The sequence below is a fragment of the Rhagoletis pomonella genome, unplaced genomic scaffold, assembly GCF_013731165.1.
Source record: "Rhagoletis pomonella isolate Grant_MI unplaced genomic scaffold, Rhpom_1.0 Rhpom_scaffold_00006, whole genome shotgun sequence".
In the NCBI taxonomy this organism is placed as follows: Eukaryota; Metazoa; Arthropoda; class Insecta; order Diptera; family Tephritidae; genus Rhagoletis; species Rhagoletis pomonella.
Window position 1 is genome coordinate 64861773 of NW_023458560.1, and position 27061 is coordinate 64888833.

Genomic DNA, 27061 nt, shown 5'->3' on the forward strand with positions numbered 1-27061 from the left:
GGACTCGAACTCGGATCCCTCGAATTGCACGCCAGGGCTCTCGGCTATTGCGACTGTTGGCGCGACGCGAGCTAAATGATATACAAGTGCTTTCTCACAAAATAAATTTTCACCACGAGTGGTGATTGTGAGAGTATTTTTCTAAGACTTTTGTGCTAGAATTACAAAAGTCTTTCAAACTATCTTGCCATCTGTCTCTCATTTGTCCTGCGAAAGACTTTTTACTATCTTAGCCAGAATTGCTCTGTACATTTTTGCGACATACTTTAGTGGGAAAACGGATCCGCAAGTATACGAAAAAGGAAACTTTAAACGGACATAAATCCGGATTTCACCCACTTTCCTTTCCGTTTTCGGATTTTTTTTTTCTGTTACACACAGTCTAAGCAGTTTGACGATTTAATTACTTAAATAAAATGCAATTATAATTTGTAGCTTTTGCAGAATAAATTCCTTTCATGTAAAAACATATGTATACATAGATAAATATATCTACACAAATACCTAAACTAAAGCCACTTTCGACCTTAACTGAACTGTTGCTGATTACTTTGATGAATGCTATGGTACCCAACTTGTTAAAATAATTTATCCAATTAACCGCATCCATCAATGCCAGCAGTTGGTATGAGACGTGGTCATGTTTACAGGCACATGTGCATGAATACAAAATGCAGACGAATACTTTTTAAACTCATATGTATGTATGTATGTATGTGCATAAATATACCATGTCTTCAATGCTGAGTAGATAGCTAAAGTGGTAATAGCTCAGGTGCGCTTTAGCAGATATCATTGCATTAACGCTCAGTTGCATTCACCTAAATTCGTAGAAATATATGTATGTTATGTATGAATATACTCTAACAACATCTCACACGCGGACGTACATCACCACAACCGTTGCCATTATTGCTGTTCCATCAAGTGTGAGCGATTCCACTAAAGTGTGGGATTCCTGCACAATGACCAATCGTACTATAACGCATAACACTTTACTCACACACATGCATGCGCACTTATTAACAGACGTACAATCATAGCTGCACTTTGCAAAATTCCCAAATCGCTTGTTATACCAACAATTCTAATTGCTCTTTTGTGTCAGCTTGTTATTCTTCCCCATTCTTCGTATTCTCCATGTGCCTATTGATCTTTTTCATTACTCACCCAGTTACATATGGGTCATGTTGTGGCATATACTCTTATATCTCGGACAATAGCACCGCTATGTCCTGTGAATCCTTTGTAATGCTGCTTAATTCAATTTGACTGAAATCGGGCCTTATTTGTTTGCATAGCAATATTTGACTGATGACATTGCCGAGATTTGAGGGACCAGCACAATTTTCTGCAAAGAAGTGGGTGCACATGTAGTTAAGAAACTAAAGATGCTTTGAGTGAAAGCAATTAAATATTACCCGGGTGTGCCCGTGTTGTACTTTTCTTCTCCATTTTTTTCGAATTCAACATTTTCTGGGCCAAAAAGAAGTACAAAATATTTTAAATGCATTTCTCCATGTAAAATCGGGGATCCCGAAAGATTAAAAAAAAAATATCGAAGAAAAAAATTATTTGATACAGTAAATATATGTCGATGGGTACCCGGATACCCGGTTGGGCACACAAGGGCTAAGATGGCCGTTCGAATATAGCCGTATATCCCAGGCCATTCAATGGACACGGTTGCACGTAACACCCTAGAGGGAAAAGGATTATGATAAATTAGGTTTGTGGGAAAAAGGCATCACCTTTTGCAGCCCTTAAACCTAAGATCAGTTCTTAAACCTAATTCCAACGGCAAGGAGAACAACATGATTATTTTACTCTGCAAGCATTATTTATACACATACATACATACATACATACATATGTATATGAATGTCTCCTGGTTTACCAATCGCAGAATATGAATATTAAACATAATTGCAATTTTATCTCATTTGTAAATAGTATCACCTTGTGGCCAGCTACTAAAGCAATCAATTATGTTGAGCGTAAATGTACGTAGCTACATATATACATACATATCGTCGTTTGAAGTAAAAAACCGCGTATGAAGAAAATGCAAAACCTCGTATGTGAGGTTGCCAAATCTTTGTAGGAGAGAGAAAAATGTTTCTTATTTCGAAACTTTTCCCTCGCTTAACCCCAATTATCGCTTCTTCTTATGTCTAAGTATCGGTGTTTTATTATGAATTGATGAGGGCTTGATGCCAGCAGCTTCCGGAGAGCAAGCATCTTGTTTGGCACAAATATCAGTTACGAGGTTTTGTACTTTAAACGACGTTATATAAATATGTAAGTATATGGAAGCAGACACGTACGTTACTTGCTTGTTTGAAAAATGTGAAAAAAATGAGTTTAAATTGCGTTAATGACCATTTAACAAGATTTATCGCAATTTAAATACCGAACACATTATTTGTGTAATGAAATTTAATTGAAAATAATAATGCAACAGATTTGCAAGCATATTTAAAACATGTGTGGGTATAAGTTAGGGTGGTCGTTAAAAGCATTGAAGATATTCTCACTATTGAAACATATTTCCACATACTTACCACAAAATCCGATTGAACAACATACAAATTAATTTAAAGTCTGGCAAACTAGGAGTACAAAATTTTCTATGTAGTACCGTTGAGTTACACAGAATATGGAATGACTTCTATAAACCCCATGAATTTATTAAAGTTACCACAAAGAACTGTAGACGGTTTAGACTGAAATTTATATTGGCTTTTAATTAAAGCGCTGCATAAATACATTTAAAATGTGTTTCTCAAGTTAGTAAACTTCCTTTCACTTACTCACAGGTCCAAAATAGTGCAAGTAGCATACATGAAAAGAATACCGCAAATGATAGAATCAAATATTTTTTCATTAGAATAGCAAGTCAGTGGCGGATTTTCCCAAAAGCCCAATAAGCTCGGCCCTAGGGCGGCCATATATTAGAGGCAACCAACATGGCAAGATATACACTGTTAGTAACAAGACACGCACGACCCAAAGTAAAAAAGTGTAAACTTAATATAGCAACACTTTACGCTTAAAAGTGATATGGTTGTAAAATAACCCAGGTCTTAAAAAGCTTTATAATACATTTTATTTTATTACTAACCTGAAATAAACAAATTTGAGCAAAAGCGCCTGCTTTAGTAGAGCTGTCACTTGTATAAGAATTTTAAATAAATTAAATGAATGAGTTTAAGAAATCTCGGAAGATCCAAAAAATAAGATTGAAATTTGAAAAATCCACAAAAAACCTCAAAAATCACCGCAAATCTGAAAATTCTGAAAATTTTCTATTCAATTAAAAAAGTACCAGGAGGTCCCGAGATTTCAATTTTCAAAAAGTACCTAAAATTTTAGAAAAGTGTCAAAATATTTCAAAAGTCTCAACAATAAAAAAAAATTTGAACTCACATTTTTTCTAAGTGTATGGCCGAGCTTCGCCTGCTAATTATGGTGTGCATCTTGTCCTTACAACTTTAAACTGTATTTCCTATAGTTTAATTTTGTAAATAGTTGGTAGTAAACGATATTCACGGAAATCTTACCGTAATTGAAATTTTATGTGCCAACGCATTTTGTGCATCTAAATAGCAGAGAAAGTTTAACCCCAATGCAATCAGAGCGCGTGCAAGGCATTTAAATTGCATGAAAAGCAAACTTGTGCAATGCGACTGAGTCAAAATACATACTTATGCAAACATGTATTGTTGTTGGTGCATTGCTCAGAGTTTCTGAGTGTATTTTGGTAGCAAAACTATTTGTGAAAGTGAATGCAATGCGCAACGAACTTGAAGAAGTTTGCTATAATACTTAAAACGAGACAAGTAATTGAACTAAATGGTAAGTTGGCGTACTCGCAGGCAAATTAAGGTGCATAAGTACATAACTTTGAATAGTGTTGAATATCTTTAAGTCAGCGGCGGAGACAGAGCGCACTTTACCTGCGCACCCGAAAAATACGAAAGATACTCTAGATGTGTTGCACGGCCTTCTGATTCTAAGCTCCGCAAGTTGCTTGAAAGGTAGCCAGGTTAAGAGACCCTACATCTCTCCCAGGGACTTTAGACCATTCGGCAATAAGTAAAAAGTTTTTCCAGGATTAAAACAAAACGCCAAATGAAACTTAATTACTTGTTTTTTTTTTCAAATGCGCAGTGCTTGCCATGCAACATCACTTTAAATCAGACTTTGAAATGAGACTAGCAACAACTCAGAGCCCTATTCGTGTGCACTTAAAGTACCTAATCATTTTTTGTTTATTTAATTTTTTTTTGCTTCCCCTTATTTATACTACACAACTTTATAAAAACGTTTCAATCATATAAGCTTGCATATAATAAAGTGTGTTTACTTGCTCAAGCGGTTTACTACAATTGCTGCCAGGTATAATAAAAGTAACCGCCATAAACCTTTCGATATTTTCGTTGACAATCGTAAAAACAACAAAATAAGGTGAAAAGTGAGTATGGATCAAAGTTTGAATGCCGTTTGAGAGCAAAATTGTACATCAAGAGATATATAATGTGCGAACAGGAAATAAGTTGAAATGGACAAACGAATGTGTCAGCGTGAGTGAACACGTAACCACTTACCGTTAAAACCGGACATGTCCATCAGAACCACCTGTATGTAATTTTTTATTAGTTCGTGTAGGAAACATTGCGCCAAATAGAAGAGCAACACCTGGTGTGGATTATCGGTGAGTACGTCTTCGCTGGCAGAACTGTGAAAAAAGAAGAGCAAATATGAAAGGAGAAAATGTAGAATAAAAAATTATGGGCCAAAAGATATGTAGAGAACAAAGTATAATACTAATAAATATTTTGAATAATATGCGTCGCAGTGGTAAAGGATTTTTCATGTTAAGTAGTTAGTTACGATTAAGTTAGATTAGGTATAAAAATCTAGGACAGGTTGATTTGGGTGAGTTAAGGTAAGCTTGAGTTAGCTAAAATTAGCATAGTTAACGTATGGTTAATGGCTTGAACCTTCATCTGCACGGTAGTCTGCATTTGTAGTATTTTCGCTTAAAATTTGTAATAAATAAAATAGTTCTATTTACTACAACCGTGTCCGAGGTTTTCAGTAGCTTCATGAAAACCAATTCTAAACAGTTTTGGATATTAAGCGTACAAATGCTTTCTTTTTGTTATCGATGTATTTATATATATATTTTGTACTAATTGATATTCTTATTGATATTTTGATCGATATAAAAAAACGATATTTTTTTTTGATATATTTATGAACATATTTATCAATACTACTACAGATATAATAATCGATTTTGCTATCGAAATTTGTTTAATCGATTCTGCTATCAAAATTTAAAGCGATTTTGTTATCGATATTTTTATCGATTTTATTTTCGATATTTTCATCGATTTTGTTATCGAAACTTTTCAATTTTGTTATCGAAGTTTTTTCAGTTTTGTATCGATTTTAATATCTATATTTTTATCGATTTTGTTATCGAAATTTTTAACGGTGTTAGAACGAAAACGTTAGAGGTAGGGACAAAGATAAAAAAAATAAAATAGAAAATATGAGATTATATTAACTAGCTGGTATTGATATTTTAATCAATTTTGTTATCGATATTTTTATCGATTTTGCTATCGGTATTTTTATCGATATTTGTATCGATTTTGTTATCGATATTTTTATGGGTATTAGAAAAAAAGGGGATAGGATGGGGTAGAGATAAAGATAGAAAAATGATAAAATAAATATAACATATTAACAAGCCAACTATACATATGTATGTATGTATATTGGTTATGAGACAAACTAGAGATGCAAGCATGTATCGAGCAGAAACGGAGTAGCATAATTGGTCTCTTGATAAGCCTCAGCAAGGAAAACAATAAGAAAGCTGTAAAAACAAATGAAAATCATAAAGAAAATAAAACAGACAGTAAACCCAATTAAAACGAATGACAGAAGAGAAATAAACACATACTGTAAACATATTTTATGCAGCTTGACTACCTTCCGATGCTAAGAGTAAAGCAACTGAAAGACAATAAAAAGAAGTGAAAAATTTGTGGCCTTTTTTGCTCAAGTACTTAAATTAAAAGTTAAAGAAATGAAAGTAAAGAAATAAACTTCGAAAGGCATTGAACAAAGTGGCATTTCGTCACTCAACTACAAAAACCCGATTTGCTTCCGCAAGCTGTCTGAGGAAAACCCAAAAAAGTTAATTTACTTTCCAATAAAATATTCATAATCTCAACTGCGGATTTACGAGGTATTGAATTCGCAAAGAATTTGCAGCAGCACGTAAACAAAACTCAGCTCATGCAGCATAATTTTATATACAATGTGTATGTAAGGAGTAGCTTATTACACACGTAAATAGTGCATTAATTTTTTATTTGCAGCCGCTGAATTTCCTACTCAGTTAGCGTTTGCAATGCTCAGGCTAACAAAATACTTCTGCACTTTCTTCTTCAACTCATTCTTATCGCTGCTGTTGTAGCTACTGATTGCACCATCGACCTCCACAGCACCACAGTGGCATACAAATTGAAAATTAATCTCTACTCAACGGCGCAGTGCAAACTTCCTTGTGCCTACTATTCCCAGTATTATCAACACAGATCCTGCCGTTCGCGCAAGCAAAAAGTCTCACACACAATTTTTAACACTCTTTGCTATGACATTTTTTTTTTAAGTTTGTTTTGCTTTTCCATTTCCACTTTTTACGGCTGCGTTGCTTGCCTTGGCCAAGCTGTTCGGGGAATTGTTGGCGAAGTTCCTTTACATCAGCTGAAATTGGAAACATTTCTAAAGGTCAGGGATTTTATTTATGGATTTTGTAGTTGAAAGTTTTGAAGTTTTATCTAAATAATCTGTAATAACAGTTATTTTTTATTTATTTTTTTTATTTATAAAAGTCATAGATAAAAATCAGTAACTGACCTTTATTTTTTAAATCATACCTATAAGTCGCAGTAAACTTTTGTTTCCCAACACCTTCTTAACTGCGAAAAATATTAATGTCTTTTATAGGAGTGATTTAAAAAATAAAATATTGATGACTTTTAAAAGTAAAATTCACTGACTGAGTTTTATCGATGATTTAAATAAATAAAAGTCTTCAATAACTGTTATCTAAGACATATAATATAAAAATCAAAAATAATTGTTATTTTGGATTTGTTATAAATCAAAAATAATTGTTATTTTCTTAATTTACATAAAAATTTATTTTCAAATTTGAGCCTCGGTGAAAAAAAAAGCGATTGGTATATATCACTTAGTTATAGAACATTTCCTTCATAGTGAATTTTTCCATGACAGTTTTCATGAATAACTGTTATGTTTGTTCCCTGTTGTTTAGTAAGGCTCTAACATTTTGCTTTAGTAAAGATTAAATTTATGAATCTGTACTTACCTAATTTATTCACTTTAGAAAAATTATTGTTATTTTTTGCCATATCAATTGCATATGTATATCTCAGCCTTTAATGTGCAGCAGTAATCTTGGAGAATATAGGCCTTTTTTTGAATACAGTTTCTGAGAGGAAATGAAAGAATTGAAATATTAAGGCCACAGTCTTTTCTTTGACGGAAAAATTTAGTTTTTAGTTACAAATACAAACATTATTGGACTTCATTAAATGGGCAAAATTTTGCCAAATTTTGCGGGCAAAACAATTTTAATTTAAACCACAAAAAAAATCTAATTGTAAAATTTTAAATGGCAAAATGTAGAGTATTCGAACTATCATGCAATGTTTATTCTCTAATAAATTTAGGGTTTCAATAAAAAGAACACACAAAATTTCCCATTGACCTTCACAAATCATTTCTTGTCTTTCTTTCCGCCGGTCATCTAGACACCTAGACGTCAATTTTAAGTGCGACCGCATGTATAATTGGCTTATAAGAAATACTGCATTGTGGCCAAAGAAGTTCTTTCATATATACATATCAAAGAAGGAAAAATGTACCAGTACAAGAAAATACATGCCAACTTAAAAGGCAATCCAAAAAAAAAAAAAAATACTCGCGGGCAAAAAGATTTTAGCAGCTGTTGTCAATGGCTATAATGCCCTTGCGAGTGCTGCAGCAGCACATTTGACAAAAAACTCTGCAGCACTTTGTAAACATTTTTTTTTTGTCCAACTTTTTTTTTGGCAAAAGATGTGCAATAAGTTATTCGCCAGAATATTAAAAGGGCACCAGCAATGAGACCACGCACAAGACATGTCGACAATGAGTTTGCTTTGGGTGTTTTTTTTTTTTTTTTTTTGGTGCTGACATTGGCATTGACATTTTCAATGAAGACCAGTACTGAAGGCAAAAAAGAAGACCAAAAAGGCAAAGCGAATGATAAACTTAAAGTTAAAGATCAAAAAGTCACAAAAAGTTCTAGGCAAAGACCACTATTATTGCAAATAAGTAAAGATCGAAAATGCTTGAATTTAAAAATATTGAAACAATAAAGTCATTTGTTTAGATTTATAGGCACCGTAAATTTATAGGCAAAGCGAAAAGCCTGCAGCAGAAACGAAAAGCAATCAGCAATGGCGAATGCTTTCAACAAAAATTGTTGTTGTTGTTTTTGTCTGTCTTTTCCCCTTCAATAATGTTTTCAAAGGCAGTGTGTATATTTTGCGTACATTAACATGTCATTATTTATATTAATCACATGCAATTTGTGTACGACACGCTACTCATACGCCATGTAGACCGCAGTAGTAGTAATGCCGAAAATGATATGGTTAGTTAACGAACCACTTATGCTGACAATTTTGGCTCAAAAATAAACTCATGTCATTTATAATTCTAAAACTGTCGCCACGGCATGCGTATATGTTGTTATGGCTTTAACTTTATTTGTTGTTTTTGCTTTATAATTTCCTTATATGTACTTACTTCATGGAATTTTACCAATTGAATTTCCGACTTCTAAAATGATATGCAAATTGCCGAAATAAAATAACAAAGTTTTCTCACCGCAAACGTGACTTTTCTACATGTAGAACAACAACAGGAAGCAGGTGTATAAATTTACGAGAACAATACTTATGAATATATGTGTGTGTAAGGGTGTGTACATATACATAAATATATTTGTTGCTTGATTGCTTATTCGTTGCTGTATCAAATTGAACTGGACATGCTTTGCCTTCTTCTCTCCCCCTTTAAGTTTCATATCGTTTTCAGTTTTGTCTACATCCTTATATAGGCGAATATGTCAGGCTGTGTAAAGATGTCCTTGTTTTGACGCAACTGCCTCAAAACCTAACTTTCCAGGCGTGTGTCAAAATGTAGCTTGCCGAAAATTATGGTCTTACACACTGAATCAAATGCTTTGAGTAAATTATTGTGCAGAGGAGTTACCTCACTTAAATTATTTCTTCAAATACAATTATATACCTGTATTAATAAAGTATTTTGTTTAGTTTAAAAGGCATACGCGTAAAAAATTAGTTTGGCAGATACAAACATATACAATATCTATAGATATACCATCATACAATTATTTTACAGGTAGTTTCACTTTAATTTTTTTTTCGGGGCTGCAAACCGGTTTTGAACCGAACGGGTTTTTGAGCCGAACCATCGCTTTTTTTCGCACTTCGAACCGAACCACGAACCGAACCATTTTTATTTTGAAATGCCAAAATCGAACAGAAAACCACTCAGTTCAAAAATTTTGGGTGTGTTGTTTTTGTCTACTCGACTAGACTCACGACTTGTCCTAACCTTAAATAAGTTTATTAAAATTTTTCCAATTTCGCCTTGATCGCGTTGATTTTAAATATTTTTTTTGTTGAGGGTATTATGCATTTTTTCATACAAAAAATTAGGCGAAGTTACATGAAAAAATTTCCAAAAATCAACCAAAACTTTTCGAGAAATTCTTAGTAAAATATTTGCAGTTTAGATGAAACCTTCAAGAACTTTCATAATTTTCTAAATTAGAAAGTTTATTTTCTAACAGCGGTCGCCCCTGGGTAGGCAATGACGAACCTCAGAACGTATTTCTTCCAAGAAAAGGCTTCTCTCGGATTTAATTGAATTTTAATTTTCTGAACTATGGTTATGGTAAATAAAAATTGATTGTAGGGTTTTGATTGAAATTCTGCTCTGCAATACTTCAGATGTACAGCTGGCGACGCCATTTGGACTGGCCGAATTAATTCTGTTAAAATATTCATTAGAAATTCACGTAACAAATCATTTATACGTTCAAATTCATAAATTTTTTCGCTGCGTCGAGCATGCCAATGAAAAGTACCAGAAACCTCACAAAATAATTTTTTCGAGACTAGAATTAGTTGTGAATGTTTTGATTTTAACATTTAATCCGCCGCTCTTATTACACAATTTAAGATATTTATATTTGAAAAGTTGGTGTAAAAAATACACTTGAGGTAATATGAAAAGTGCTACATATCCACTGCGACATTCTATAAATCGGCTTTAAAAGTCATATTCCATTTATTATAATCCGTCTGCTGATTGCTGCCAGCGTATTTTTTTCTTACCACACAATTTTTGGAACATTAAAATCTTTGCAAAAAAAACAAAATTTTTTTCAATAAATAAAATAAATTGCTTGTTTTGTAAATGCCTAAAAAGTTTCTCTTATACTACAAAGAACATCCAACTGCATTAGTACAACAACCAAAATCATTTCATAAGTCCCTTACCACCTATTTAAATCATTTTTATTTTTTTTCATAAAACTAATGATGTGGTATTGTGCCAATTAATAATGGAAAAAATCGTACAAAATTGATGAACATTTGTATTTATTTATTTATTGCAACTCAACGCCTGATTTAAATCAAAGCTTAAAAATGCTATGCAACGATTTACTCAACAAACAAAAAACCTTTTAGATATTTCCTCTCTGTATTTCGATTTCATAAAAATTTCAAATTGATCAAAATTTCAAAAGAGCCAGCGAATGATTGATTGCTCGTAAATGCAAAGAAAAAAAATCAACGCAACGGTAAATTGATTGAAAATAAATCCATCACAACCCTTCCGTAATGGAGTGGCATCAGTGATAGTGCCAAATTCAATATTTATACATAAAAACCAAACGTTTACAAACTGTTTTTATGGTAGTGTGGGTAATGGTACAGCATACAAATATGTAAGCATCCCTGTAGGGAAAGTTCAACTAGTGAAATAAATTACTGAATTTGAAGGAGTAAAACTTCAGAGATTTTACTTAACCTTGCGTTAATAACGTGCTGTCTCACAGGCCGAACACATTCTTAAAGCTTTCTGTGCAACAGAGTAGAGCTTTTTGAACTTTTTTTCTTTGTATATTTTCGGTTGATCAGTGTTTTTTTTTTTTGATGCCGATGTAGATTGATATTGCTATCTTGCGTTTTATTGTGTTTTCAGTTATTCGGTTGTTGTTGTTGTTGCAGCAGCATACAAATTCCCCAAAGAGTTTTTGGGGAGTGTTGCTTGGTCAGATATAAATCTGAGTCGCTCCGGTTACGTAGACCCGACTGTCTTGGTCTATTCGGTCTCTGAGCCCGATGTTAGTATATGTATATGCTTTAATGCGGCAGGTTTCTGTGTTTGGAGCAAAGTTTTCAATTTCAATTACTCATATAAATGTATTTTTTGTGTACTGTTATCATCTCAACACAAAAAATTTGAATTGAAAATTTACTTTATGGACTTATTTACTGGCTGACTTATTGGTTGGCTTCCAAAATCCGCAAATAGACCAAAAAAAACCTCCGTCAATAGACGACCAATAAAATGTTGCTCTCAATACTGGGTAATGTTAAAAAAAAACATTGCTGTCCCTTTTGTTAATTTTATTTGGTAGCCACTTTGGCCTGTTGTGAATTTTTAATTTTACGCCCTTGATGAGGACTACTCCAAATAATACAATACAGAGAGTATACTTTCTAGGACAAAGCTGTGTTAAATTCACCAGTACGCCTTAGTCATTTTCTCTATTAACTAAACACACCTAATACACCAATTAGGTATTACTTAGTGCATTTTTCTACAGGGATATACATATCACATGATATATATGTAGATATGTATAACAGATTTGGAAATCAACCGTAGTGGATATTATTTCCTTCAACATAAAATAAACATAGAATATTTGCCGAGTATATGTATCTATACAAAAAACTAGCACGCTCATTGTTGACAAGAAATCGCGTGGAAATCAGTACCTATCAGTGAAAATAATAAAATCCCGCTTCGTCAATTCGAGCATCATTCACTTCCTGTTGATAAACAATACCAAGCATGAAAACAGCTCGCACAAAATATTTATGTGCAACATATTAGCCATTTATTTTGAAAGTTAGATAAGTCACTTCGTACCGGTTATTCGTTCAACTTCATCAACAAAAAGGTAAAAGATTTTGTCATTACCTTATGACGATATAGCGATTTACAAATGCATTCAGTTACAAGTAGCCGGTCATACGGATACGAAGTGACTTATGCCACTTTCAAAAAATAAACGGCTTATATTGTTGTTGTTGTTTGATGATAAATCACATCGAAAGTTGAGCATGTCGTGTCAGATAGAGTACCGAAGATAAAAAGCGAAGAACTAGGATGTGGGCAAGTGGTGTGGAAAAAGACGCTTGCAGTAAGTATGCATGGCGTGTGTACGAGTAGTAAGCAGCAATTTGGCATGTCTTGTCAATATAGCAGAGATTTCATATCAAAACCACTCGAAGTAGCAGCATCACTCGCTTACAGTAATTGAACAAGCAAAAGCGACATGAGCGTGTTTTCTCCAGCATGCTGCGACTACAAGTCTTTGGGTCCTGAGTATATTGGTAATTCTATACAAACGTGAAAATGTTATAAGTGTGTTATAAGTTCACAACAGTATGCAGTATAATACATTGCAAACATGCGTATGTATGTCTCTTGTTTCACATAATTTTCGCTTACTCAATCTTTTGTAATGAACTCATTTGCGATGAAATTAATGAACTTGCGTTGACGTGGGGATGAGCAAAACAGATGGTTGAACAATTTTTATTTTTGTGAAGAGAGTTTCACAATGCTTGCAGAGAATCCAATATACAAGAAATCATAAGAAGACCTTAAATAAACTAAGACAAAATAATTAAAATAATTTTAATAAACCACGCTTTTATAAATAGACTAAAAATTAGAAAATAATATTTCTCAGTCCATTGAATTTGTTTTGATAACTTTTGATTTTAAATTTTAGGAAAAGTCATTATAAACAATTTATGTGGTTGAAAGTGAAATGTGTGGGGCGCATGTAATCCAAAGTATTTGATTTAATTGGCAATAGTCAAACTACATAACATAGACCTAAAATTTCTACAGCGAAAGTACAAATTTGAGATCGATTTTACGCGGTCGTTATTCATAATTCCACATTCACACATATGTATATTATCCTTCGTATGAATTCATTTTCAATCTCATAAATGGTTTATAATGACCTTTCCTAAAATTTCAAAATCAAAAGTTATCCAAACAAGTCCTATGGGACTGAGAAATATTATTTTCTAATTTTTTGTCCATTTATAGAGGCGTTGTATACTAAAAAGTAATTTTTCTTTTATTTATTTTCTACTTTTTAGTATTTTCTGTATAAAATTTTGCAATAGATATTAAAATAATTCAACTTTCAGTGAAAAGAGAACAGAAGACTATGCAAGCAAAATGTTTTGTGCTCACGTTTAGTATAGACATGCATGCATATAGCAGGAATTAATTTCATTAGGAAAATTGCGTGTCGTCCACTTCCGCTGTAGCGTATGTAGTGCATATTTTTAGGCGCAATATTTGACTTCTTCTGGCGAGGCGACCTCTACCTCTAGAGTCTTCTAATTCTACACACATATACGTCAGTACATTTTACACACAAAAAAATTTATATATTCGCGAAAATATGGGTAAATTATAGTAAAACTGCGTACTTAGTTTGTAGGGTAACAATAAGGGTATTCTATAGAATTACAACAGTATAAATATTTTGGTGCATAAGGACGAATGGATGTGGAAAATGTCCATTACAAATTTTGTCTTTAAATACCCGTGAAAATTTGCAATTTTTTTTTATTACTGTTTGAGGACTAATATACGCATGACCCCCTATCGAAATTCGTCCTGAAAACTTTATTAACTGGAAAATATAAAATTTTTAAAATCGCATTTTCAATACCTATCCGTCCTAGTAAGCAAAAAACTTTATTAATTTTTTTTAATTTTACGGAGTTTTTTCTTTCTTTTGATGCACATACTGTTCTTCTACATCGCTCTGATTTTTTAAAATAATTTTTTGATTAATAATATCTTTAAAATTTCAAAGTCCTTTGGAAAAAAATTCTGACGTCGGAATGAGAAACTGAAAACGCAGTTTTACTATATTTGGTCCATAGTTTCGTGAGTATGTCAATTCTTTCGTGTGTTTTGAAATTTGTTTGTTTTTGTCGCAGGATGTAATGCGATGTCGAACGCAACAAACACCACGTAACGGCGGTTACTAAAAGTGTAAACGATTTGTGGTTATTAATTTTTTACCAAAATCGTAGTTATCGACAAAGTGCAGAGAAGAGTACCTAGTAAAAAAAATATATTCCGACGAATTAATAACCTCCTTCCTTTTTAAATCGGTTTAAAATAACCTATACAAAATAGATTTAAAATTTTTCAAATATTCCTCAGCTTGATTTTGAAATCTTATACATACCTATAATGAATTGATAAATCTACATTTGTACGTTCTTATACATTAATCTCTTTAAATGACATCTTATTAAAAGCAATTACTTACACGTCTGCCGCGTAAATCCTTTAATTGCCATTTAATATTTTGCAGCAAATGTCCCTGAATTTGAGAGCATGCGCGAGTTGAAAAGTATGTATATATATAGAACTCAAGCACATTCAGCTCAAAATGCATGTCACTGCAGCAGCACAGCACCCCATTGGATTTTTGTATATTAATTATTAAATTCAATCAATGGCATATATTGCACGAGTCACACCGTTAACAATATTTCAGGACACCACAGCAACATCGAGGTGTTGGTTAAATCATGATTTAATAATTCGCGAATGCCTGCGAAGCTAAGCCAAGTAGGAATAAGTAGATACATGAAATTGGGTATGGGAAATGTTAAGCAAGTGAATTTGAAATATATTCAAATTTAGTGCAGTACATATATGTATAAATTAGACTGCCTCACTCCCCATACAAAAAAAAAATAATAAAGCAGTACTGTGTTTCCATTGGAATTATGAAACCTATTAAATTTTAAGACTTGCACAAAAATATTTCGAAAAAGTGTTAAGATTTACGTGAGCTTGACCGATTTAAAAATACCTTCAAAAATGGAGTTTTTTATGAATAAAAATACTTCCTTAAAGAATTTTTGAAAAAAAAAATCACCTCACCGTTTAAATTTAAAAAAATCTGCATAAAATTAAAAACAAAAATGATTTCCAGGAAATCATAATATATTATAGATGGAAACATTAGACTAGATCGAAAAAATGTTGTGAAATTCCACCTTTGCATTTGAAGCTTATATTCAGAGGATTTCGACACTACACAGAATTTATTTTATGCTTCTAAAAACCGCCAAAATGGCTTTTTATTATACATCTGATGTTTTATTTCACATCTGATTTTTGAAAAAAAAAAATATGTCTTTATTCCAGCCTTAAGTAGCTCTTTATTTCCTTCTAATGTCCTTTTGAGACCCGAAGTCATTTTTACATAGTTGGGGAGGGATCACAGGGTTGTATCCTTTTTGTTTCATCAAAATGAAGTACTTTAAAATTCTTAAATTTCGCGGCTTTCTAACTTTGGCAATATGTGACCCAAGCGCTTGAAGTGCACATCGGTCAATGTTTTGAAAATACATTATAAAAAAATTAATTTTTAGCTTACGAGATATTTACCTGGAATATTTTTAATTTTGATATCTGAAAATTTTAACTCAACAAATTGACTATATCCGTGTTGAACTGAATACAAGAATGTTCAATAATTAATTTGATATTTAAATACCGTAAATCAATTTCATTTTTGTATTTTAAATTTCTCTGATTCAAAATCGCGCAACCCTGTTATGCACTCTTAGTTGGCAGAATCTTATAAATACGTATATTAATCAGCAATATCTCTTAAACGATATGTATACCTTGAAGCTCCTTAGGCCCAAGGTTGAGTAACAATTACTTGACACCTTGGCCCGGAGTCATAAATAAAAAAGTTGGAAAGAAATTTCCTTTTGGGTACTTGCAAACTTATTTCGCGACCCAGTCTAATGTTTACCCTTTTTCTACATTTTCAAGCTTAGGGTTTAAAGATTTGTAATTGCTTTTAGACCCAAAAATCAAATTCGTTTAGCCTTCGCGTATAGACAGCTTTTACAGCTTTTCAGCAGAAATACAAACCACGTTAAGGCTTTTGCATAGAGGGACAGGAAAGTTGAAAGGTAAATACCAAGCGTTGAGTGTGAGTTCCGTACTGCATAACAAAACTAAAATTTCAAAAAGTTCTAAAGGGAAAGTATTCATTTCGTAAATATTTAAAAGTACTAAGATGAAAAAATTTTGATTATTTAAAAAGGCTGGTAAGCTGTTGAAGCAATGAAGGAATAAAAGATATCAAAGCTTGCTTGACAGTAAATATTTGTATTGCTTTCCTGTTGACAGTTGTTTAAGTTGTAATGTAGGTATTCGCAAACAACAAAATGTAAAAGGTCAACCGAATGGCCTTTTTATTTAGAAAATTTTTTTAATGTAGGTAAAGAGAAAATTATTCAGATCACCTTAATAAAGGTCATAACGTAAGGTATATATTTCTAAGTTACGACAATTTTGTTGTGGTTTTTTTTTTTTTTTTTTAAATTTTTTTTTTTTTTTTTTGATAAATATAAAGTTCTTTCTAAAACAAACACCATACAAATCCAAACTTAAAATTTTGCAAAAAAATTTAAAAAAAACTCATCAAAATTTCACACTTTTTAATTCGAGCTTATATAACCCGTTCCATTTCAAAATAGAATTTACAATTTATCCACTTACATAAATAATAGTTAAAGAAACGAAAATTGAACTCACAAATTCCTACTCTAACATAAATATCAAATATTAATTAATTTGGCTTATAAAACCGCAAAGGGAGTAGGAACAAAGTCATCTGCAAAATTAACATTTGCCAAGTAGTTGATTACCGAAAGTAATAACAATTTATAACAACAAAAGCCAAGCGAATCAACAAAACTTGACACACTTGACTGCCGCACACGCAAACGGAGGCAAGAAAGCTATTTACATACTGCTACCACAATATGCCCCAGAGATTCTCGTGTACCAACGAAGGTACATACATAGTTACTAGCAAAAAGGGTAAATGAAAACATCAAAGCAGCCAACCAACAAAAAGTGGAGTGGCCTTTGGAGGGAAGGACAAAAAGTTTGTAATTTCTATGCAGACCAACCGATTTTAATATTTGAGCTCGGTATGCAATTATTTGCGTAGGAAAGACAAGAACTTAATTTCAAATCAGGAAAGGTAGGAGTAATTTTATGGTTGGAACGCTACTTAGGAGGCGCTCAAATAATTGTGGTTTGCAGAAAAAGAGAATATGTAGTGCAGTTTAAGTTAAAATATGGTATTCATTTTCTGAGTGTAATGCGACATCCATCTACTGAAAGAGACCCTTACCTACCTTATGCATTTCGGTTTCTATTGTGCGCTGTTCATCCTATATCTTAAGGCTTTTGATATCGATAGGCTCCCATAGGTTTTTTTATTCCTATTTATAAATGTATTAAATGCTACGCCACCTAGGTAGGTGAGCGAATCTGCGTCTGGCAAGAGCAACAAATTCACAGCCAATATGTTCTGACGCTTTTTCATCTGTCTCACAGAAGCGACAGAGTTTCGTATTCGAAAGGTCCGTCTTAGTTCGGAGATAGGAAAATAGCCCAAAAGATCTCGGAAGTGCTTCTTGCCAAAATAAAAAATTTATATTTTTTGAACACTGCTTTGGTGAATAATTTTACCGCTCTGGCCTTAAAGTTCTATTCTGCACACATTGAATTTTATGTCTATCCAGTTCCTTAAGACCTCCTTATATGCATTTTGGTTTGGACAAAAGTTCTCCGGCCATGGAATATTTCTGTCTGTTTATTGCCATCATCTGCCTCATGCCTATGGTCTCAGCCCAGTGGTACTATTTTCTTGGCTCCATTTAGGATGTTTAAGCAATCATGTATGTACCAGCTTTGATAGTATTTTCTGCGACCTGACAACATGCAGATGTATGTATTATTTCAAGCGCCTCTCAGTGATATGTGGAATCTGATATTGCGGAAAAAATGCCTGAGTCTCATACGAGTAGGGGACCATCGCGAAAGTACCAGATAGGTGGCTTCTCCGAACTACAAGTGCTACGCAGGAGCTACTTCTTTGGCTCAATAAATATCCAATTAGACTCTGTACTATACCAAAGTTCTGTTTTCGCTGTTGACCGGAAAAATGTGAAGTGGAAACAACTTCTTTTATTTAATTTTTTTTCTTATATTTTCGAGTTTAAACCTAACTTCCGACACTTCTCTAGAGCACGGATTAACTCTTTTTTGAAACTTCATCGCAGGACTAAACTGAGACAACCTTTCATAAGGAAGAAAAGAGAGCCTTTAATATATGAGTGCTAAGATCATGAGGCACTGGCAGTCAAAAAGGTGCGCCAAAAATCTTTAGGAAAATAAGGCAGCAAATAATATTCGATAGGACTCAGAGTCGATGCTTGGTTCCGGCAACATCCCAAACTGATATACAAATTTTTCGAATACTTAGCAGGAGAAACTCTGAAACGCTGGCCAAGCCTGCAAGGCGGAGATCAGCTGAGGCTTGTCAGCAGCCAGTGGTCGATATATTTAGCGGGGCCATTGGAGTTTTAAAACTCCGCCTGTTTTCAATGAGTTCCGGAATCAGTTGCAGCACATTCGGCGCACTCAACTGCTAGCGGTCTCTGGTTCGAAGTTTTTGTGGATTCAGAGACAGTACCCAGTTGATCTTTGACTCAGCTGCCTCCGGACTAACTAACCGAAATCAACATTAATTCATACCCCACTTCAGGCTTCGAAAAATTCAACTCCGGAGGGGAGAGGCCTTTACAAAGTGCGCTACATCAAATACAGTTCGACTTCTACAGAGAATATTTAAGTGCTAAACAATTTTAACTGTAGCATTTTCTTAGCCACAAGCAACAACTTGTGAATTTCGTAATAAAATAATGTTCAGATCACAAAAAGAAGCTACTTGTGTGTACATTATTTACACAAACTCTGAACATTAGGACTATATTTTTCAGCCCTAAAATCCACTTGCAAAAACGCCTTTGAGGAGATGATTTTTAACCATCACTTCTTTGCTAACGCCACTTACGCATCTATATAAAGCTTGCAAATTACCACATAAATAAATAAGAAAATTTGCGCGCTCGAAATTCTATTAAAAAAAAAAAACTTGGAATTAAGCAAATAACAAAACTTTCGCACAAAGAGGTTCTTCATCAGCCCGCCTAGTAATGAGAAAATAAGCACACAAAAGTAAACCGAACTAATTTTCTATTTACTCATTACCGCAAGGAAAGTGTTTAGCTAAACCTCAATAGTACTAAAAACCAGCCACTCAATCACTCAGCCACGCAGCTCCTTAGTCATCCAAGCTAGTCACCATGCTCCCACCAACCTTTCTATCACCAATCCACCCATCCTATAAATAGGAAAAAGAGATATCCTACGTTAAGTTTAATGAAAAATATTGGCAAAGCTGAAAAGCGAAAGTAATAAATGAATATTTGAAATGTCAGTGCGTAAATGGCAAAAACGTTATATTGCTACAAAGCTAAATACAGAGTGCACACAAACAAGTAGAACCACAAAACTAAGCGTGTACAGAAGTATCTTCATCAGAGCCAAACCCTTTGGGAGCAGGCGGCGACTGGCGACAACCGGCGTCATTTGCCACTTTTCGAGCACATCAAAAATTAAAATGTTACGCTTGTCTAGTTGCTTGTAGGAGCTGTAATTACAAATAAACGAGTTTTTGCTAGGCTGTTGAAATTTAACCCTAAACTTACCAAAACGTGTCTAAAGGACACAAAATATTAATTTTAGTAGTTTCAGCATAGTAGCTGTAAACTAAAATGTTTATGGAAAATTTTGTTAAACAAGTAATTTTTAGCAAACAAAAACCGACTTAAAAAAAATATATATATATCTATATATTTCCTGATTAAATGATCGGATCTAAACCAAATTAGTATGGGACCACCCCTGAGACACTACCTTTCCGTTCGAAGGTAGTTGGCGTGGTGCAAAGTTATGCGGTAACATACATAAAAAAATAAAAAAATAAAAATATTCCGACGAACTGATAACCTCCTCCTTTTTTGGAAGTCGGTTAAAAAATTGAGTGATATTGAAATGAAAATCAGAGGCTAAGAAGGGTTTTTTTCTGGGTCATACTAGCCTCTATATACCAATTCTCAAACAATTAAAAATAAACTCGATTTTCTTTACTTTCAGCTACACTGTGTTACGGTATATATAAACTTTTTGAGTAACCCGGTACAGGTTGTTCAACGTAAATAAAAGAATGCATTCAAACATTTTTTTTTTTATTTCCGAGTGCAATCACGACAGTGATAGCAAACCTCCGGATACACAGTTCGCTGATTAGATACATCTATCAACTCACAACTAGCTGGAGGGTCAGCTCATATCTAGAAGGCGATACTAGTAGTACCGACTAGTGTATACAGATGATTTCAAATTTGAAGCAAGAGTCGGAGGAACTCACCTCCTTCACCTGAAAACTTAGGCCAAACTCATATTTTAAGCATTCGTCTTCTCTGACAGTCAGACAGTCCGGAAAGCTCACACTCAGACAATGAAAAGTCTATTATTAAATGGATACCCGGACACTAAGATATTGAGGCTTATATCAAAGGTAACAGATTCGAAGTTACCAATTTGTGACTCCTCTAATTCTCAGTTATATCAATGACCAGGACCTTATCTTTGTCTATATGTGCCTCCACCCTCGGAAGTTGCCATCTACCAAACCTGTATAAATGGCCACCATTAAACAGTATGCAACCAGTGTATCGTACTTTCAGGCTTCCACGATTTTTTTTCTTACGCTTATACAGTTCATTCTTGTAGGGGTTTTTATGGTCCAATGCCTAATTGGTTTACACATCATGAAACTAGAGGTTATTACCAGCGTTGCCGTAGCTTCATTTTCCTGTGGTAGTTTGGTTGGTTTGATGAAGCTTTTGGTAGGCAAAAATGTTTTGAGAATGCAACCCAACTGAGCACTGAAATTTGTTCGCTTCCCAGCCAGCAAAAAATCCAGAAAATGATCTGTAAACGAAAAAAAGTGGATGAAATGCGAAATGTCCGTTAACAGATTCCATTTTCGGATATTTCAAACACTAAAGTATGCGACAGAAACGTATGTTCCGAAAAGTACCGAAAATTATTTTGAAACGGATGCGCTTTGTATGTTTTTCTAAAATTTTTCTGATTGAATTTTTCGTTCAGCACGCTTTCCTTCTGCATTTGACAGATGCTTTTGCATAGTTCAAAAATTAAGGGAGTACCTGACCGCATCGAACGCAGCATCTTCTGAAGGCATACAAGTACTAGAACGCTATTCTAGAACGCTCAGCCACTGCCGCTTGAAAAACTAAAATACAGTTATTGCTTTCAAATAACGTCATCATTTTCGAACGTATTTCAGTTCCGAAAATGAACGAAAACTCTTGACGTTTTCTGTTTGTTTCTGGATAATTTGCATAGCTAAAAAATCCGTGATTTCGAGAAATTCCGTTTTAATGATGGAAAAATTGTTTGCAGTTTCGATACCTATTTGGTAGGCATATTCTCTAGTGGCAACACTGGTTATCACCTGGGCCCCATTGCCGTAGTTGCAGCACGTCTTATTTCATTTCCTGGTTTTAAGAAGAGGCGTATAACGAACATTCAAAAAACAGGTAGAACTAAGAGATTTTAAAAAGTTCATAGAGTCAATAAAATAGTTTTTACCAACCTGAGCTTTTGACAAACAACGTACATACATTAGCCCAACGCGAAAAAAATCCGCTCTTTGAGAGAGAAGGATGAGGTCATATAAAGGTATATAACTAAGGGACGTTTTCTAGACTGCATATCAAAGATAACCGGTGCTTTGACTGCTTGTCAAATTTATCGCTCACATGCTTATAATAACAGGCAATTGATAAAAAGTCGATAAAGCAGACCGGCCGTACATTTTTAGCAGGCAGTCGAGAAAACGTATGAAGTTCAGAATATTTAAGTTCTGATTGTATCAGACACAAACACACTACGCTTAGCAGTCATTTGCTCAGCAAGATTGCAAACAGAACCCTGTTGTTTTTCATGCAGGTAGTGAAATAAAATGAAGACGACTGATTGACAACAATGTGGCATTGTTGCATGCAACAGAATTGCGCAAAATGCAATGCTGTTCTCCGATGCTGGTGCAACGGTATACATATGAGGGGGCAAGTGCGAAAAAAACACAACGTACAAAGCTTGAAGTAGAAAATTTAAAATAAAAGTTTCAATGCCTTAAGAAATGCAAAAAAAAATACCATTGATGTCGCATTTTATCACTCAATGCAAACAATTACATGTGCAACACACTCACTCACATGCCAGTGTATATTGTTTGGTGGCATTTGAAGGGATTCCAACCTAAGAACCTCATTTCCGAAATACTGCAATAAGTATCTACAAAGTTGTGATTTTTTTTTTTTGTATGGAAAAGCTCTGGCTTAGCCTTGGGAAAATACTATTTTGTGCCAGTTGGCGTTGGCTGGTTTATAAGTGAAATTGAAAAAAAAAAGTTGGCTAACTGAAAGTAAGAAGAAAAACGCCGCTAATCCTAGAAAAAATTTATAAAAAAGCTTGAAAAGTTAGCCCACATGCGTTTTGTTTCTCTTATTTGTTTCAGCTTTTATTTTATGCGATTTTTACTGCCTGTATGCCTGCCTTTTTCAGTTACAACTTCTCTCACCACGCTTTTTGTGTGTTTAATCAGATTATGCGACGTTACGTTGCCTTTTTCGAAAAGAAAATTAAAAATTCATAGCATGCACACTAGACGAATGCCACAAAAAAATAAAAATAATATCCCGACTGTAGCAGCGAATGCATGCAAATACGTTTTAGCATATTTCTTTGCATACAAATGTGAAAAGACAAATCCTGTAGTGAAAAAGTAAATTGTTAAATAAAATATCAAGCTCACTATTATTACACTGAGTTTGATCAGTTCACGTTTTAACATTTTTTTTAAATTAAATTCTGTTTTTCTTTTTTTTTTTTAAAGCTAAATTTATTCGTTAATAAAAATTGGTAGAAATCTAAGTTTTCGCACTATTTAAAAAGAAAATCAAGAAACACTCATAAATATATCGATCCTTTATTTAGGTTTGTTAGGAAGATTATGAGTACGCAGATTTGTAGCCTATTGAATTAGTACAATAAAGTGCAGGCTTGAAGTAGCTGGGTGAAATCTTTGATTTTTGGCAATTTTTTTGTTGGAGCTATTACTCATTTTCTTAAATATAAAAATTCGTACAGCATACATATGCACCTTGAATTGAAGAAAATGCGTAGACAAATGTCTGTGAGCTTTAATTTATCTACTGCCATTAGGGTAGTTAGTTACAGTAATAACAACTGAGATATGTTGTGTAAGAAAATTTCAAGAATTTCATAATGCTCGAGAGTTAGACGATCTAGATTCCATATGTCTCAGACCCTATTTCGCCTATTTGTTTACTTAAAGTTAACATTATAGAAATTGTTTTTATGTAAAAACAAAAAACTTAAAAAGTTTCAAACTCAAAAAATAAAAAATAAATGAAAAATTTTGACTTCAGTCTTTATTTTTTTTTATATTCATGTCACCTAGACCTTCAACCTCCTAAACTTTCATACAAATCCTTAGAGAGATGCCTCATGATTTACGCAGACGACAAAATAATGTTGCTCATACGCCATGTACATTAGGGCGGGTTGAAAACACAAAATGTTTGATACGAAAATTGTATAGGTCTTGAAAGATGCTATTTTAATCCCTTACTCTAGAATATACATTCTGGTTCTCTACAAAAATATCTTCAGTCTGCGGATTGAGTTTGAAAAATTTTAAATAAGAGTGGAAATACCAATTTTTCAAATTTTTACAATTTACAATATAGTATAAGAGATATTCTATCTCAGTCGGTACATAAGAACATACGTCAGTTCACTCACTGGTTATATTTACATTGCAAGTATATAGGGCATAGATAAGCAGCGCATGTGAAGCAGTGGTGTAATTATACTCGGCATAACTAGAGCGCATAATCTCCCAGAATCAGCTGTTCAGGGTAATCAGTTAGTCGGCTCCAGTACTCCAGGCTTTAGTTAGGAAGACATAACTGAAGATAGCGTATACATAGCCTAAATGAAGTCGTCACTAAAGTTAGTTGCTGCTTTTCGACAGAATTTTCAATGAAATGGCGGCAACTAACTTTATAATCGAATTTATTTCGACTATAAATAGGCCCCAACGTATGTACAAGATCGACTTCTCAGTAATTTCTTTAAATCTGGTGAGTACTGGAACAGACAGTGAGAGCAATGAGAATGGCATCTCTCTTTGAAAATGTCACATGGCGAAAAATCGAAATTCTCCAGACTTGGCTGTCATGCAAAGCTCGTTGTTTAAACTGTTTTTCGTTTCTTTAACCAATTACGCGGAATGCTAAGTCCTCTTTAAGTCAGCACCGCCAATGATATGCCCTTTATTAAACTAATGCATCCTAGAAGCGAAAGAAGTAGCGCTTACCGATTTCTTTCGATTCCACATTCGCTTCTTAGGTAAACAGTTTACCACAATAAGGCATTCCAGATTTTATGCTGGGTATTTTTTTTATGTATTTTAGTGTTGCCATTTTATTCAAAGGTGCATGCATGAAAACTTCTACACATATTTTGTATGTAAGTATGTAGCTTTATGTGTGTATGACACTGATTTGACATAATGGCATTCGTGTGTCAGTGCCAAAAAGATTATACTCAATAGCATAAGTCGCAGAAATGTTATACGCGAAAGTTATTTGCCACTCGCCACGTACGGTGAAATTCGTGCCAACTTGGCTGGTTGTCAGCTGTTATCACTTTTGGTAGGAAACTAGTGATATTACGCTTTCCGTTAGACAGCAGCGTTGTCATGCATAAATTATTACAGTAATTTTAAATTCACATGCAGGTGGGTATCTGAAACGGAATGCTTTCTCTTGGATTTTGAAGGTTGTTGCTATCATAGAAAGCACCTTTTTACACATACATATTATATCTACAAACATACCTATGGATTTACACTGCCGGAATTAAGTATTGGCACAGCAAATTTTTCACAATAAATGCAAAAATTTTTATTCTAATATTTTTCCGCCAATTTTGTATAAAACAAAATTGAATTCCTAAACTTTGTGCAAAACTCGTGAAAATTCAGCAAATTTTCAACTATTTAATCAGATTTTTTAGAATTTTTTTGAGTATGCAGATTTGTAGCCCAATCATAAGTACAAGTTTTAAGCAGCTAGGAATTACCGTTGATTTTTGTCAATTTTTTTTTCACGCAGTCTCTTCCATACAAACATTTTTTTCAAAAATACTTTGTGTGAAAAAGATGCAAAACACCTTCAAAAAAAAAATTCTCAAAAATCAATGCGATTTTTGACTAACTCCGAACTTGCCTTTTTTACTAGAATTTAATGGGCTGCAAAACTGCATATTCGAAAAAATTTAAAAAAATCATTTTTTTTTTTTTGTTGAATTAACCATATTTTTAAATAAAATTTACAGAAAAATATTAGAACAAAATTTTTTGCATATATTGTGGAAAGTTTGTTGTGCCAACACTTTGTTCCGGCAGTGTTTGTGTGTAGTGGCTGAGCTCTATTTTTGTCTCTTTAACATAATATGTTTTAAAGTGTAGCATGCACGCCCACAAATTTTGGAATTTCAAACTAATATAAATGAAATTTTGGCAACAAAATGACTAGTTAAAGTGTTCGGTATTAATTTGACATAGGTCAGTTTTTGCAAAGTGAAAAAGGGGACCCAGACCTCAGTTATCTATTTTTGGAAACCAGCTTATAAATAACTATTTGTGCGCAAAAAGTTTTAAGTTAGTAAAAAAAAAACGAAAGAAGAATAGATATTTGTGCACCTTGGCGTATGAGCAACAAAAAATGTTGTCACAGATATTAAAAAATTTTGATTCACCAACAAAAATATGGCAAATAGTTAAATAATGTAAAGGGTATACATTACTTCGCGCTCTTCACCCGGGTCAACTATTCTTTTCGGCGTTGAGTTATCAGAGTTTCGCGAAGGCTTCCATGGAAGACGCTTAAGTCGTAAGTAAATTACTGTCATCGATCAATTAAAATATAAGACCCTAACTTAGGTCTCTAAATTATTGATAGCGGAAAAAATGAATATTGAGGAGTTTTTAAAGAAAATGTCCAATCGAAAAGACTGCTTTATAATACGAATAAGAAGAGTAAATTGGGTATGAATTGGAGGATGACTTGATCGATTTTTGCGATTCTAGAAGCCACAAAATCTGTTTCCATTGAAAAATTACTTACAAGCTTAACACTTCGTCGGTCACAACTGATCTGTGACGCTCGGTCAGTATATACTATAGCAACAACGTGGTGGAGTTTGAACAAAATGCTGCCATACATTTTTTTTCCTCTAACACTTGGTAATCTCAGACTACGAATATGTGAGATTTCGTATTGTAATAAAAGCGTCAGAGATATCGGAATATTAGAAGCCGAAGTTGAAATAATGCACTAGCCACTGCCACCTAATTTTATGTGCGCAGCGCAATACTGTTCTTAATGAAACGCAGCGTCACTTTATGAAGTTTTCTGAACCACCAGGCTCTCGATGTTGTTCTGTTCAC

The 27061-nt window shown here is 33.6% G+C and overlaps 1 protein-coding gene across 1 annotated transcript in view; it reads right to left on the bottom strand.

The window, feature by feature from the left end:
• Positions 1-1205: 1205 nt before the first annotated feature.
• The window catches only part of LOC118742039, a 42561-nt gene continuing 16705 nt past the window's right edge, over positions 1206-27061 (bottom strand). Inside the window, exons 3-4 of the mRNA XM_036474007.1 lie at positions 4611-4741; positions 1206-1351 (exon numbers count right to left, since the gene is read on the bottom strand). Of these exons, the coding sequence (XP_036329900.1) occupies positions 1206-1351; positions 4611-4741 (277 nt within the window). The remainder of the gene's footprint in view (positions 1352-4610; positions 4742-27061) is intronic.